The sequence below is a fragment of the Glandiceps talaboti genome, chromosome 3 (assembly GCF_964340395.1).
Source record: "Glandiceps talaboti chromosome 3, keGlaTala1.1, whole genome shotgun sequence".
Taxonomy (NCBI): Eukaryota; Metazoa; Hemichordata; class Enteropneusta; family Spengelidae; genus Glandiceps; species Glandiceps talaboti.
In genome coordinates, this window is record NC_135551.1 from 26,393,947 (window position 1) to 26,411,841 (window position 17,895).

Genomic DNA, 17,895 nt, shown 5'->3' on the forward strand with positions numbered 1-17,895 from the left:
ATCATTGAAAGGGGGTCCTGGGAAAGGCTTGATCATTCGAGTTTTAATATTATCATAACAAATTTGTAGGTCGTGTTTCTTTGTTTATCATAAATGCACGTACACTTCATTGCATACTGGTTACCATAACTACATACATATTGTTACCATGGCGATGACAGTCGTGGTGCCCGACTTACCAAATTAGCTATACAGATGTACAGTAAGAAATCAAACATTTAACTATATTAAAACGATTTGAAAAAAAAAATAAACAAAGAAACAAACACAGAAATAAGTAACCTACAGAATATTGTAAAATCTTTGCAGTGGTTGTCCTTGTGACGTTTCCTTCAAGACACAATATTTGCCAAGGTAAAACGGCATTGCCGGATGTTCAATTCGCCATGTACAATGTACCTGAGGATACGATTTATCAAATTTTTCATCTTCACGGAGAAAAGTCAACGAGAATTTATTTTGCTATTGACATGACATTCATGGTAATATGAAAATTGCATTGCTTCAATAGTGAAAGTAAAATCAACCAATGTGTACATTTCCTCGTCCATAGCAACACCCTTTTGAAAGCGCGCAGGCAAGTATTGATTACTCAGACGCCCTCTACGACTGGTTTCACTTGGTGTCATGACAACCGTGACGTCGCTACATGGCTTGGACTTCTGTTTGAATAAACTTACTATTAAGCAAGCCTTGTGCATTGACTATTGTTCATATACAATTCACTCACTGAAAGTACTGTGTTCCCACCCTGTATTCTAAACACTCACTACTGATTCTAAAACAGCCTTTCAATATTTGGATAAAGCTTACATGTATAAAAAGAAAAGAATCGAAGTGTAAAATCTACACCCCAATTTCTTACTTCTTCTCAGACAGCGCGAGGTCACTCGGATCATGAGATCGAGATTTGTTTTGCAATAAAGTAGGGCAGGTCACTGTGGATCTACCTTCATTTTGAATGTTGTGACAGCTATATAATCATTGGCAGTCAGCTCTTGTGCTGGAAACATATTCCTTGACTATTTTACACGACATACCTAGTTTTGAACACTGTTTTACGCATTTCGTTGAAAGTGTGGAATTTTGTGAATATCAAGATCACCTTTGACTATGAAGAATACACTGGTTTACATATCGAAGTATGCGTTATGATGATGGTTACCATAACGACAGTTGCCATAGCGAGGCTACTTAAATTGTATATGTTTGTGATTCTTCAAAATATTCTTAATTGAACATTATGTTTGGAAATTGCCAGTAGACAAAATTGTCGACAAATATATCAAGGCATATGATCATTTTCATCAAATGTCTTTGCGGAGTTGCTAACACTCAGTGGCATGATCGATCCCTTGCCGCATGTTGTTGGATCGATATGTTTCTGACACCGTTTGTATATCTCAAATTGTTAAGGTATATGGTGTACGTTGATATCATCTACTCATTTCCGCTCACACACCACACACATTTAGACAGTGACATATGTTGAAAAACACCAGTTTTATTCATAGCATATATTGTGCATAACAAAATTCGATTAATTCATACTTCAATGTATCGAAATTGCGTCGGTGTAATATATTGCATAGAACGAGTAACAATGAGGTGTACAACGTGTTGTGACTGCACTCAGAAAAGTGTTTGAATACCAGTATTGAACTGTAGAGTTAGTTGACCACGTGTTTATCCGTCATTCGACATCATGAGACTACAGCCATTTGAAACGATCACATAGTATTGTATATTCTTCGTAGGCCAAGGTGTAAAGGTTGCTATGGCAACAAAATGATGCTCAAATATAAGCTTTATTGGTGTATGATATCATACAACTTTGCTTTTACAAATTAATCTCTACTTTAATAGATAGCATAAATTCACTAATTTGGAATATTTAGCTTGCAAGACTCTTAACAACTTTACTCAAAATTACACATTTAGTGAATCGGTTTTGATAACTACAGGTGAATGGGAAACATGACACAAAATTTATACAAATGTATATAAACAAGATGCGTAAGATACAACCAAGAACGTAGATTTTCTCAGATGTAGTCTACTAACGATAGAACATCATAAAGGCGACGAATGCAAAGAAGGTCATGATGACGTGAGAAGCCTGTAATTGCTGGTTGCCGTCTTCTGGTGGACCCGCTGTGAAATCATAAGAGAAACAAATTATGCTTTTTACATGTAAGTAGTACTGTTTTTTTGTGTTATGTTTTATTGTGTTGTGCCCTGTCCTATTTTTTATTGTGTCGTGTACGTCGTGTCGTGTCGTGTTGTGTTGTGTTGTGTTGTGTTGTGTCGTGTCGTGTCGTGTCGTGTTGTGTTGTGTTGTGTTGTGTTGTGTTGTGTTGTGTTGTGTTGTGTTGTGTTGTGCTTTGCCGAGTCTTTTGTAACACAATATATATTAGAATGATATCAAATTTAATTTGTTATGAATATTAGAAGTCACACGTGAGTGTCTGAAGTCTAAATCTCCATAATTATGTACTTACTACAGTCCAGCTCTCCAGCATTAGCCGATGTACAAGTAGATGTACTAGGAGTAAAGTCAATGCATTGCCCAACCATGGTGTCGTCGTCACCAGCTGTGATGCCGGCATCTTGGGCGGTCTGTGAAAGTTCAAAGGCAAAACAATACTGGGCAAAACTCTCACAATAATCTTCCACAATGTTTAAAGTTGCTGTGCCCGTAACAGTGATGCTGCCACCGGCGGGTATAGCAGAGTCGAAAGAACCACTAGTGACTTGCCAGTTTGCATCGGGCATCATCAGATACAGATCCATTTGATCGTCCAGACCTGTTGTACCCTCTGGCAGTGGATATGTACCCATTATTGGGTTTATAAAATTTGTGGCCGCTGCAACGTCGACATCTCCATCATTTGAAATGGTCAAGGTGATTGTCACTAACTTATCTACTTCGGGGTAGTACGTGTTACTGCAGGCGTCGGTTATAGTAAGGTCAGGTTCAGTGATATCTGCAAAACAAGGGAGAGAAAGCGAGAATATAGTGAATGATATATGCACATTTAGTTGTGCATGTACATGTACATGTATAATGTCATTGTCATTGGAGAGTTCACTTTAAACATGGGGGCACGCTTGGGATCTGGAAGTTGCCGGTTCGAGCATCGCCTCTACCGTTTGTTCGCGAATGGATAGAGATCACAGGACCGAACAAGATTTGAAGCATAATTGTGCACAGTCAACTAAGCTGAATGATGAGCATAAGAATAGAGGTTGCAATGTGAGTGATTTAACTCTTTAAAGGCTGCAAGTGATTGTGTGCCCTTAAGGAGTTGAGGTAGGATAGAGGACCTTTTTGACACTGGAGTAATTATGTCAGCCTAGCTAGCTTGTCCGGTGTCATATACCTTTACATCGAATTGTAAACAGTCATGCAGTCCCCAACTATCGTATTCCTAATGTAATCACTGTTATACCTCTCCCAGGAACAAATGATTTGCAACACGAACTGAGACATTTCAGAGATATATAATTCAGATTGAATAGAGCTTACAGGAACGTCAGGATGTTGGTCATACATGTCATAGAGGTGGTGAATTGTACAATTGTAAACACTTATGGGCAGACAGTTCAAGGATCTACACACGCCGGACAATGCCGGACGGGCTCAAAGAAAGTAGCAGGCACGAAAAGGTGCCGTCCACTGTTTCACCGCCCAATGCAACGTCTCAATGGTGAATCTATGAATAAACGTGGTACATGGAATGATGTACCGAGTAAGAGGATTAGATATTAAGTAGCGTAAAAAAGTACGAACAGTCGGCAGCCCATGGCCATATAGATGGAACCGAAATATCGATGAAGTACATTGTTAATGTACCCGGAGCAGGCAATGACGCAATAGTTTCTGCTTTCACCATTACTTGTATGTACTAGTATTTCCTAGCAAAGCGTTGAATCCCAAATACCACGAATTTTGAACCAACTCTAGATCTACTAACCTATCTGGGTTTATCCGTTAAGAAAGAACTGAGAATTTGTAAAAAAATATGAATGTGACATTATTGTAGTGAACGATCGATCCAAGAAATGGTGCACATACTATCGTCAATATAATCTTAGAAGACAACGTGGTAAACGAGCTGAAGCAGTCAGAATTTTATTCGGTCATGCTGGACGAAACAACATATGTTTTTGTCAGCGAGCAATTAAATTTAGACGCTAGATATTTCGTTGGGGAGGAACGGGGAACCGTCAAGAAAACGGTAGTTCGAGATGGGTTCGTAGAAATGGAAAAAAAGAGGGGGCGGGGGTTCTATTTCACTCAGTCACTGCCCTCCAGGTTTGGGAAAGCGTATACTTTTCATATTTTTACATACATGCATGCAATGTAAGTGTTTGAGTACGCTTGTCATACAATAAGATGCAAACGGTCATCTAATCGTGAAATTTGTCATAGAGGTGGCGAATTGCACGCACTAAGATTGCCGCATGCGCAGTGGAATTTGAGAAATGCGCTATACATACACAGACGAACATGTTTACATACGGGCCAAAGGTCGAATTGTAGCATATACGAAGTAACCGCCCAGTAATGATAAGGACGAAATATTGATTGAAATATGAACATCTTTTTTATCACCAGATGCCCATCATTCGGGTGGGGGGGGGGGGAGGAACTGGCAAGAGGACGGCAGTTCGAGGTGGCATGGGTTCGTACAAAAGGGGTTCTAGATCTATTTCACTGCCCTCCAGGTCTGAGAAAGCGTATGCTTTTCATCTTTTTACATGCATGCAATGCAAGTGTTTGAGTACGCTCAGGTCATAATCATTCATTGATGATTCGGTGTCTAGAAAATTCAATCCATTCTCCAATACTTACATGGAGCATCTTATGAAGGCCATTTCATAATCGTTTTAGAAACTCACACTTGGGCCTACAATGTTTATGGTTCAAAATAACAGAAATGCTAACTTACGTGCCACGCCTTGGACGAAGGAAACCACAGAGATGATACAAGCAAACAACAGTACGATTTTGCCCATTTTCAACTGAAAAAAAAGGAAAGAAATTGTGTGGTTGATTCTCACGTCGACTGTCACAATATATCAATATGTAATAAGGAATATATTTACAGGGATTCAAAGTATAGATTCCTTTAGTGAATATACATTGAATGTTGCTCTGTGAATATGAGATTATTTGGTGTCTCACATATATAAATAACATTGAACAATAAGCATCAAAACAAGTGAATAAACCCTGAACTTTGACATTGAAGCGTTTGTATTTATCTCACCTAGCAACGCCAAATGAATGATGTCGGTCGTGCTACGGAGTACAGTACATTTGAATGATTTGTTCTTGAATATTCCAGTTTTAGCGTGCTCTGCAGCGAGCAAAGCAATCTGAAATTAGCAACACGTATCCTAGATCCAAGAGGGAAAGACATTGACCTTTTATTATCAATAGTTCATTATATTTTCCCCATTGTTAATGTAAGCAGTCGTTATTCCCAATCTCAATGCTCGAAATGAGAGTTATTTCATTTTTATGTTCAATTGTTTTTATATGATCATATATTTAATGCTAGGGACACTATACATGAAAAACAATAATACAGCGATGCTAAATGACGAAAAATGAATGGTACGGCCTCTCCCGAAGTCAATGGACCTACAACACTCTTATTTTCTCTTACTTCGATGTGCAGGGCAGACTTTGTGGTAATTCAATACTGTTGTAAGAAACTACACGTCGTAACAAGAATGTGAGTATTAAATGATTATGGTTTAGCAAAAAAATTGTAGATTTTGTTATACTGTAGAAAGCAAATGTGGCTAAATATACGAAGGAATTGTGACGTCTGACATTGTATGTTTACGTGGTTGCTATGGGCGACGACAAAGGTTCATATATTAAGTGAATAACGGACACCGAAATATATGTTCATCTAACCCCTACATACAAATTTCGCGACTGACAAACTTAAACTCTGTAAGGGAAAAACTGTAGTTAGTAATAATCGTGTTTGATTATATATTATAATATGCTTTTGCACGAATTAAGCCGCCGTTATCACCATAGGCGTTTCGACAATTCCAATGATAGCCAACCATAAATCATATGATGAACAAAGTACAAGAGAAAGAGAAAATAGTAAAATTACTTTCTACTTACCGTTCAACACCACAACTATATACAGACCAACAAAACGGGGACACGAGCTTCGGTTAAGTATGGGATGCGTTCACGTAGACGATGCGAAATGACAAATTAAGTTAGCATTTACTGCATGTTATTTTATTTTTGTTAATCCTCTTTATCGGTGTTCTCCAATCAGCATTGAGGTGAATGATATTTTATCGCCTATGGCAACAAAGACACAAAGTAGGGCGTGCTTTGATTGACCGTGTACAGAAGACAGACTGCTAAGTTACCGCATTATGTACTAGACTAGCATATTGTTTAGTAACGAACACCCCGAATATATTCGTTACTGAGTACGGGGGTACGACGATCGCGAGCCTTCAAAAAAGTGCTAGGGGCTGGAAACATGTTTAGCACACAAAGACACAGACACAGACACAGACACAATATCAAATTATTTTTGAGCAGAATTTTGATCTTCATAGTATCTCGCAAGGACTTACGCAGGACTGGTGTGTGTTTGATAGCGATAGTAGATAAAGCGAGACACAGGACAATATTAATATGTAAGAGCAGTGCACGGTACGTTGCTAACAGTATGTAAAAACCCCGGTGCGCTAGCTTCTCACAGCGGTTTCCCCACTGAAGAATACCGTAAACATGCCCTACTTACGACGTGACCCCCTTTTCTATATGATTAAAATGCACTGACCATGACCCTGTGTATGAAGGAGAGAGTTTGCAGAATGTCATCTTTACAAATTAAATACGAATATGGAAAGCAAACTACCACAGTAATTAAGATAGACACAAACTATTATTTCAACATACATGAGAAGCTATCATACCCATTTTTTTTTTTTTTTTTTTACTTATAATGACCCTATGTCAATATAGAATGGTGCAGTTGATACCCAAGGTGCAGTTGATACCTTTTGACCTACCGTACCCGTACTCGGGTTGTCGGTGGCCGAGCGGTTAGCTCGTACGCCTCTTACCTCTGCAGCCTGGTATCGGCTGGGTTTGATTAAATTTACCACGCTGTAAGTAAGAAGAGTGTCGTTCAGTTTGACTCTACCGAACAACGCAGGTTTTCCCCGGGTACTCCGGTTTCCTCCTGCATTAACACTGAACTTTCCTCCTGTTATTGGGCATTGGTAAATAGTCACAAACTATTGATTCACACATTCGGAGGGTTTGTGATCAATTGTTACACTGGTTACATGTAATAGAAAACTGTCTCTCAAAGAGACAACAATGGCGAGTGCTCTCTTTGGGGTGTACCATGTCGACCATGTACCAGCTAACATCAGGGCTAAACCCCAAGGGCTTACTATTGTTCAATTAATGTATGTTCTATATGTCAATTAATTATTATACGGACGAAGCAAAGATTTGGAAAATAACCAACTGTCTGATTGTATTCTGCTACAAGACGGAGTAGATCGCCTCCAAGTTTGGTGTATCATCTGCAAATTAAAATATTATGTGTAATTACCCTTGGTTAGATCATATAAGGTGAAAGTTGGTATGTAGGGTTATCATTTCAACTAACTAAATATTAGTATATTGATATTGAGTAAAGCCTTTAAAAACGCCAAGCTTTATTAAGCGAACAGTAAGGATTTCAGTGATCTATATGTCTTGTACTATTACGCCCGTGAAATTGTCATCTTGCATGTATTTCTCTTGTTTAGAACCCTTGGCAACACGCCAATATCAACTGGCTTGAGAGAGAGAGAGGTACAATACACGTCTGTAAAGCATCTACAAGTAAATACTAGTCAGTTCGGTCTCAATTATGTGGACAACAGGTACAGAAAACTGTGTTCCCTTTTTGGTTGTCAACATTGTACCATGCAAATGTGCGAATGACAATCTATCTAGTTGGCCGGGAGACGGCTTTTGTATATGTTGTTCACAATACTTCCATTGGTGTCTGTCCTGCATAGTTATTAAGAGTTCAGATAAATAAGAGTAGTCTACAATAGCTGCTATATATTTTATCTAGGTTGGATTTCAACGCTCAAACATAATTGTACTTAGAGAGTGTCCAGATTTTACTTCCAGGGGGACCCCGGAGGATTTCCCCTTGTCTTTGTGTATTTTTTTCATGCCCCCCCCCCCCCTACAAAAGCTTGGGAAAAATTGACGCCCCCCTGCAAGTTCTTGATTTTTTCCATGCCCCCCCCTCTCCCATAGACTTACAAACATACACAAACACACTATACATACACAATGTATATGTATGTATGTATGTATGTATGTATGTATGTATGTATGTATGTATGTATGTATGTATGTATGTATGTGTATGTATGTATGTACATGTCTGTCTGTCTGTCTGTGTGTGTCTGTCTGTCTGTCTGTCTGTCTGTCTGTTTATTTATCTGTCTATGTACATGTATGTATGTATGTATGTATGTATGTATGCATACAACTACATAACACACACACACACACACACACACACACACACACACACACACACACGCACGCACAAACAAACACTTCAGCGCCATGCGTATAGCCTTTGAACCTCTGAGCTTTTGTTCAGTTGTGCTGAAAAAATACTCATAAATAACATAAAGTTTCTGTGTATAAACTTTTACAGGGTAAAAAATACTCATAAATAACATAAAATTTCTGTGTATAAACTTTTACAGGGTAAATCATTATATTGAAAAAAAGAAGATAACCATTTCATGCACAATGTCAAGAACACCATATTCCATTCGGCAATGCGGGTATACTTAATTTAAATACTTCACAATTACAACCTACTTTTTAGATACGTATTGAAAACAACTTTAGTTCCAATGCCGGTTTGTGTTGCTCAGCTTGTCAACAATGCAAGTATAAATGTGAACGTTTTTATTGTTGGAAGGAATAGTCAAAAACAGAGAGATCGAGGGCCGGGCATCGGCCCTCGATATCAGTATGCGATTATAGTAGTATTGCGCCGGATCGGAGCGCCGCAACGACTTAAGTTTAGAAAAAAATTAGGGAAAAAGGCGCGAGCGACTGTCGACAGTCTACTGTTGCAGTAACGTTGTGAGAATTGGTACGACCAAAATTCGAAATGGAAAAATAGTTATCCTTAGAAAAGGAATGAAGGGATACAGCAGAGATGTTATCTTTGAATGTAATCATGCGTATCATGTTCACTCTATGTTATAACTAATCTTTCATTTCAGCTCCTCGATGCTGATGATGAACCAAGACAAACATGAGAGTAACAAGTACCATTTGGAATTTTAGAGTGTAATCTAGGCTGATAATATTTATCTCTCATTTCAGCTCCTCAACGCTGATGATCGATGGGAACTGTCGCATCTTGATGTCGAAGGTCTTCTGCGACGTCAGAGTCTGCATTTAGCTAAAAAGACGAGAAACACGGCTGCCATAATATTGCCAATTGTGATTGTTTTAGTTCTGTTTATGCTTTTATGTTGCTGTCGGAGCACGGTAAGTGAACAGAATGTGCTCGATAATTGTACGTGTCGAACGGTTGGCCAGGTACCAGGTGCCTCCCTGTTTAGATGCAGTCCACATTATTAAATCATGAAAATGCAGTCAATGTGAAGCTTTAGCAACAACGTAGAGATTATATCAGTGAATCTCACACTTATGTATCATGTCACTATAAAGACACTTTATCTAGTAAATGAGTTACTTTACTGCAAGAAAGAACTGCGTTTAAAGAGGGCATGTCAACATAGAATGTAAAATACATAGTAAGTTGGGCTTCGTGTATAGCAGATACATTGGAGCGCCACCAACGACTTTGTGTTCATCTTTTTCTTCTAGATAGAGTTGCGAGACAGGCGATAGCTTCAACTGGCTGTCTTCAATGTGTCACTGCATGTCTGGATAATTTGGCTTTAAGGGAGTTTGTTAGGAGGAGGTAAGAAAAGGCAAATGAAAAGTGATGTACACCGGCAAGCATGAACTGAATGTCACCTAATATAAACGTCTGTTAGACTGAAACTTGCAGATTTGTCGTTGAGGGTGCACTTTTAATTACCGAATCCTTTCAGTCTGCCACCATGATCCGAGTCGTAAGCCAAATGCGGAGTCTCAGTCGATGTGGTACATTATAAGTATGGTCGCTTACAGTCTGTAAACCTATCAGAGTCGTAATCTGTCGTATAGTATTTGGCAATACAGTTTACAAGTAAAACCTATCTTGCTTCTAGTTGGGACTCATTAGGAAGGCACAGTGACAGTAAACTTTTAAGTACCTCATGAAAAATAATGAAAAATAAACTGATATCTCAGTGTCCCCTCCCATCAATTACATCCCAGAATCTCTTTTGAATACCAATGGAAAAGAGAATTTAAAAAGGAAAGTAAACTTTTTTCTTCTCCATCTTTCTTTCTTTCTTTCTTTCTTTCTTTCTTTCTTTCTTTCTTTCTTTCTTTCTTTCTTTCTTTCTTTCTTTCTTTCTTTCCTTCCTTCTCTCACTCTTTCTCTATCTATTTATCTATCTATCTATCTATCCATCCATCCATCCATCCATCCATCCATCCATCCATCCATCCATCCATCCATCCATCCATCTATATCTATCTATCTATCTATCTATCTATCTATCTATCTATCTATCTATCTATCTATCTATCTATCTATCTATCTATCTATCTATCTATCTATCTATCTATCTATCTATCTATCTATCTATCTATCTATCTATCTATCTATCTATCCAATCTTTCTTTCTTTTGCTCTTTCCCTCAACTCTAGTTAAACCTACTAGTAGGTGATTTTCTGGTGATCACTTGTCAAACAAACAATGTTGAATCTGAATGTAATTTTTATTCACAGAATATTGGCAAAATCAAGACCTCAGCATTACCTAGCTTAATCGCAGCTCAAGGTGAATCATAATCTCCGAGACTATGGAAAATAAGGAGAATCAAGATAATTTAATTCACATTAAACTCAAGTTACCTTCCTGCAACTCTAACTTTAAAAACGAACCAAGCACATACGAATTGTATATTGTGAATTATGACCATCCGGTCACGTCTATCCTGCAATAAAGCTGTAATGATATATTAGTCAGACATTTTGATCATCGAGAAGATGTTTATTTTAAGCAGACAAGCTCACCAACACTCATCACTTTTACGTAATTATCCATGTATACATGCTGAATGATGTCACACCCAACTCTCTGAAACCAACGTATGAATACAACGGCGACACAGTAGTACCACAGTTCAATGTAAAAAAAACTAAAAAAATCTAAATTCTCAAGTTAAACTTAAAGACTCAGACCCCTCCCCCACACACCACCTTCTAACTAAATTGTAGAATCGTAAGGCTATGAATATAAAGCCAGTAGATGTAGTGAGTAAAAATAGTTCTTTTGTTGACACTTTACTTTATTTTAGTGCCATACATTTACTATAGCAAATATTCTCCCATTTTTCAATTTTACATTTTTTAAAGAAATATTTGTATTTAGGGGAAAATTCATTAGAAATAAAATCGATTTTGTGGGATGCGTACTAAAATGGCTCAGCCCCCCTCCCCCCCCCCCGTAAAAGAAATTTTTTTATCCTACATTGATTTATTGATCCTGCCCACCCCTTACTCACCTCATCAACATACTTATTTCTGATGGGTTGCCATGGCGGCCATAGTCATACCGTGTTCAAACGTAACTAAGAGACTTGTGCCTAATCCGATTCAGTATTCACATTATCACTATTGTGGTTACCATTGACAACGTGTGTGCCACAAAACCTCTTTCTGCTGCATCACAACAAGGTTGACCAAAGTAACCACGGTGACGCGATCTACGCATGCGTGTTAAGCATGAGCAGGGTTTAAACCGGATTCCATGATTACCAGCGTTTCATCTGATGGTTGAATATATTGCCATAATTTGAAATTCTCTGTCACTGGAATACAGTAACTTTTTAAGACTGCAAACCATTAGGATAAAATGAAATCCAAAGATGTCAGTTCTCGTCGATGGTATATATGGTCAATTTTAATATTTACCTGTGGGTATATGTTTGGAAGTCTTATCCAGAATATGGTAAGTGATATGCATTTATGGCAAACACAGACAATCAACGCGACCGATGATAACTGCCACATCATATTCGTGTTATAATTACTGTGACTACCATGTGATGCCATATTTCTGTATTGTAAAACACAATTATTGTTTTTCTTTCTGTGCACCCCTTTAAAGTAAACAATTTATATCACTGGTGTTATGTTTTGATTCTCACGTTTTACATTCCGATTATTCACTTTTTTTTCCAAGTCAGAGAGAGAGAGAGGGAGACAGACAGACAGACAGGCATACAGAGAAAGAGAAGGACAGAGCGACTGCGACAGACAGACAGACATATAGATAGATAGATAGATAGATAGATAGATAGATAGATAGATAGATAGATAGATAGATAGATAGATAGATAGATAGATAGATAGAAAGATAGATAAAGAGACAGACAGTCCAGGACAGAGACATACAGCGAAATAGAAGTAGAGAGACAGAGACACATGCATATTTAATTTTTCAGGAAATAACCATCACCAGCAGGACTCGTCTATACAAATCTCAACAAGAAATAAATTCTGAAATAGCCACTACACCAGAACCTGATGTTATCCAACATTTGTCGAATGACAGTTCTTTGTCACATTCATTGGAACCTGACCATGAAGTACAAAACACGCAAAATCACGACGAATTGTCTCGTAAAAATATACTATTTCCGTACAACGTTTACACTCCGTATGCTATGGAATGGATGGGAGTTGTAGAGGAGTTAGAATGGGCTGATAAACACATCAAATATAACCTGTCTTCATCATTCTCTATTGGAGAAGGCTCGCTGGGAATGACCTCTGTGAAGATGACAGAGTATGTAATAATTAATTTTTAGTAATTTATTGTGTACTTGTGAAAATAACAATTTCTGAGAGAAAGACAAAAACGGAGAGAGAGAGAGAGAGAGAGAGAGAGAGAGAGAGAGAGAGAGAGAGAGAGAGAGAGAGAGAGAGAGAGAGAGAGAGAGAGAGAGAGAGAGAGAGAGAGAGAACTTAGACAGGCAGACTGACAGATAGACATACATTACCTGGGGAAGGGCCGGTATTGTTTAAAGGTTTGATACATGCCCCTCATCCTCATACATGCATGAAAACTAGTGACCCTCTCCACTTTAATACTCCCAATGACATGTACACACAATATAGTTATATAATAACACATAGAATGTACCAAAGTTTCCATTTTCCATTCTAATAGTATTACAAAAATATGATTTTCATTCCTCAAATAATTGCCGCGTCCAGGAGGTTGTTGTCTGTCTTTCATCACCAGCTGTAAAATTTCACTTACAATGATGGGCCTCCTTCATCTGAATCAGGATATTCATTTTCTGTGCTGTCACTATCAGATGATGAATTTCATACTTCATCTAATACTGTACCAAATCTTCAGAACGACCACTACATGTGATGTCATCACTGTATGTGTCAACCTCAGAATCCTCATCAATACCAAGCTTTAGGTTAGCATCGCGATCGCTGTCTGCATTGTCATCATTGTCTTCTGACTCTTCAACATAAGATTGTTTGCCATCTTTCAGAATGTTTGTATAACGTGTATTCATTATTTCCAAGTTTCCCTCCTTCATCTTCTTGACCTTTCCCAACTTATGACCAACGATGTATTTGTGTTTTAGCAACACTCACTCTTTGTTGCCACCTTGCAAACCAGATCAGTGTAAGTGAGTGAGTGAGTGAGTGAGTGAGTGAGTGAGTGAGTGAGTGAGTGAGTGAGTGAGTGAGTGAGTCGATGAAGACATTGTTAGACATACACATAAAAACAGTGAAAATCAGGACTTTGATTAGTTCTGCTTGCTGATTAGTACATAGTACCTCAATTTTAGATGTGAATGTAATACATATTTAGCAAGAGGACAAAATTGCTGAAATAGTAACTATTCAAATATTGGTTCGTGACACTAGTGAGGTACCGGCAAAAATCAAAATCAACAAAGCGAGTACTTTCTTATCACATTCAAAATCTATGCATGACGTATTGATAGAAAACATGGACGAAAAAATGATAATGTCGCCCAACAGTTTGTTTCCAAATGGGACATAATTAGATAAACACGCGAGCACTGTGGAAAGTAAAGGAGAACACAATACCAGCCTGTCCCTAGTATGAGGTTTAATAAGCAGATGAAATATTAATACTGGATTGATATTTTTTTAGTGTTTTATATTTACATTAGATAAACACGCGAGCATAGTGGAAAGTAAAAGAAAATAATACCAGCCTGTACATGTTCCAAGTATGAGGTGTAATAAGCAGATCAAATATTAATACTGGTTGGATATTTCTTTTAGTGTTTTATATTTACATTAATTTTTAACGGTTAGTGAGGATAATCTCGTGCAGTGACTCTACAGTACCACGGTTAGTTCCTCGTGTTCACAACACACGTACATTTTTTCAGTAGCCTGCCTGCTGCAGCTGATAATTTACTAAAATAAGGTCAGAAGTTGATTAGGCGTAAAAAAATCGTGTGATTCCGATTACATTTAATTTTAAAATAGGTGAGGTAGGTAAATGTTGTTTGTTTTTCATATGTGAGTGTCTAGTTCAGGTAGTTATGTTTTTATGTTGTTTTCCATATAGTCTCTCTGTTATTGGTTTCTTCTCATCAGATGTACAGCTATTACAGATTGGAAGAACAGTTTTATATTGTCTTTTTCAGTTGATGTCAGTTTCGACCATTATGTCATTCGAGACTTCGCAATTTTCGCGATTTTCTTATTTAATTTTTTTCTAGGTGGGGGTTGGGTAATTGGAACCAAACAACTTTTTTTTTATTTGGCCTTACGTTCTTTTGGGTTGCTATAATACTAGCAGCCTGCAAAATAAAGCAGCGTCGCTGATCAACGCACCACTGGAGCACGAAACATGACCTTTTTAAAATAAAAAATAAAGTGAATTATTTATTAGCTGATTTTGTGTGTTTCTTAAAAACACATTTGTTAGTATTCTCATGTTATCACGTTGGTTTTAATGTATCATACCTACACAATGAGATATCGAGATATAATTTTGGTAGTGGCATAAAGACAGACAAGATATATTACAGACCGAGCTTTGAGATTTGTTGTAGATGTTGTCTTAATTTTAATCTAAGTACTCGGTGTAAGTTTAGTACATCGAATGTTTCGACGCATAGAACCATAATTATATTGACTATGGGAAGCTGGCATAAACTTTAAGTGACATTTGGTAAACACATATATATCCTTCTGGGCTGAAAGTTTGTACTCAATGTATCCCACAAGAGTAGCGACCTGTTTGCATTAAATGGTAATTTAGAATTCCGTTGTTCAATTATTTCCCAAAGGGTTTATCTCCATGGCAACAAACATATGTACCACGAAGGCGACTCCATACACGCTGTCATTGAAACTTTCGACGAGAATGGCCGAAAGCGTTTGAAAGGTGGTGATATGTTCGAAGCTGTGATGGAGAACAGAGAACTGCAGAAAAGCACATCTGGGAGAATAGTTGATTATCTAAACGGAACATACAGTGTGTACTTCTATGCTGGTTGGCATGGATACGCAGAAATCGGGGTTTCTCTATCATTCACTCGAGAAACACTTCATTTTTTGAACACTGTTGTCAGACCATTTGAACAGCGCCTTTTATGGACAAACAGTTTCAGGAAAGGAAATCACGAAGAGGAAGTGACGTGTAGCATTATGAACGAGGGTATTTGGTCCAATAAGTGTGAGTACAGATTACCAGCGGCACTCGGAAAGTCAGTGTATCTATGTGACAAACCAGCAAACATGGATTGCGAAGACATTGTAGCAGTTAAAACTCATATCACCTTGCTGGATGATATTGCCAATAAATTCAATACCATTGCCAATAACTCTGCTTACTTTGAAAGGTAAGGATTTTACGAAAAATATATTATATTTTATTATTTACTTATTCCCTCGTCAGTCAGTCAGTCAGTCAGTCAGTCAGTCAGTCAGTCAGTCAGTCAGTCAGTCAGTCAGTCAGTCAGTCAGTCTGTCTGTCTGTCTGTCTGTCTGTCTGCCTGCCTGCCTGCCTGCCTGTCTGTCTGTCTGTCTGTCTGTCTGTCTGTCTGTCTGTCTGTCTGTCTGTCTGTCTGTCTGTCTGTCTGTCTGTCTGTTGATAATTCGCTCCTCAACTCACAAAATGTAATATACTTAAGTGTATCTAGGCTACGAACTTTAAAGTTTTCATTTCTTAAGCATTAATATATTGCATATGCTTGAATTTCCTTTACAGTCATGGAGGAATTGTTGGTAAAAGTATTGGTATCACCATTAAAGGTAAGATCATGGAATGATGTGTGTGTGTATGTATGTATGTATGTATGTATGTATGTATGTATGTATGTATGTATGTATGTATGTATGTATGTATGTATGTATGTATGTATGTATGTGTGTGTGTGCATGATGTGCGTGCGTGCGTGCGTGCGAACGTGCAAGCGAGCGAGCGAGTGAGTGAGTGTGTATGTGTGTATGTATGTATGTATGTATGTATGTATGTATGTATGTATGTATGTATGTATGTATGCATGTGTGTGCATGTATGTATGTATGTATGTATGTAGGTATGTATGGATGGATGGACGGATGGATGGATGGATGGATGGATGGATGGATAGATGGATACACGCATGCATGCACGTACGCACGCACGTATGTACATGTATGTGGACATTCATGCATTTGCATATATGCACATGTGATTGCTTTAACAATAGTGTACAAAACAACAGCTCATTTTTAAGTTGTATTTCTCTTCAATTCAACATATGGGTGTGTTGCAATCCTTTTGACTCCAAAGTTACATGAAGCGGATAATATAGGAGCGCCACCAACTGGTAAAGTAGGCAAATTGCCATTAGACTGTAGTGCCACACCGCGATAACTGGTCACTTTGTTGTACATAAACGATGTTATGAGTTTAATACATAATTATTTCTTGGTAGAGCCATCTCGGTATGTCAATCAACCAAGCCTACCTCCATGTGGTGCAGATATGCCTATACCAGTTTCAGATGGTTTTTGGTCGAGTTACTCTCAATACAACTCCCTGGTTTGTTTAAGCCGACAGTGGTCAGTTACAAGCGTCAACACTTGTTTAGCTGGAAGAAAATTTGTTCTTTTTGGAGATTCAACCCTCGGACAAATACACGATGAACTGAAATCACGTTTTCGGTACGATAACGTCTATCATGTTTTTCACGGTCTGAAAATTGGCCCTAACGAAATGGATTTCTGGGATCAACATTTTGCAGTGAATGTTCTGGAAAATATTGCCGACAACGAATGCGATTCAACCGTTGTCTTAATGAATCTCAGTTTCCATTTCGCTGCATGGACGGTGAGGGCGTACCTGGAGAGGTTGATGCAACTCAAATATGCCCTTGTGCAGTTTATGTCACGCTGTGTCGACACACCGGTTCTCTTTAAAGGTACCAATCCGAGAGAAAATGGCTACGCTGCTCAATCCATTCACAGTGCAAACTGGATCTTCTTCGATATGAACAGAATGGCTCGTCGGGTACTTGGAGGATTGGGAGTCAGGTTTATCGATGTATGGGACATGTCTCTAGCTCATTTATCTAAACAGGTTGTTCATATGAGTGACGAAGTTATTGAACAGGAAATATATTTGATGATGTCATACATATGCCCAAATATGGTCATATGA

At 38.1% G+C, this 17,895-nt stretch overlaps 1 protein-coding gene across 1 annotated transcript; it reads left to right on the top strand.

The window, feature by feature from the left end:
* The first annotated feature begins 12,153 nt into the window (after positions 1-12,153).
* On the top strand, positions 12,154-17,895 carry LOC144433300 (NXPE family member 3-like). The gene is made up of 5 exons (XM_078121606.1): positions 12,154-12,180; positions 12,677-13,020; positions 15,536-16,090; positions 16,459-16,502; positions 17,171-17,895. The coding sequence occupies exons 1-5, from the start codon at positions 12,154-12,156 to the stop codon at positions 17,893-17,895; spliced, it is 1,695 nt and encodes a 564-aa protein (XP_077977732.1).

Bases quoted from the DNA above. Each gene is read 5' to 3' on its own strand.
- LOC144433300 (XM_078121606.1), top strand. From the start codon at position 12,154: ATGTTTGGAAGTCTTATCCAGAATATG. The intron at 13,021-15,535 runs GTATGTAATAAT...TATTTCCCAAAG, and splicing joins ACCTCTGTGAAGATGACAGA to GGTTTATCTCCATGGCAACA. The intron at 16,091-16,458 runs GTAAGGATTTTA...TTTCCTTTACAG, and splicing joins AACTCTGCTTACTTTGAAAG to TCATGGAGGAATTGTTGGTA.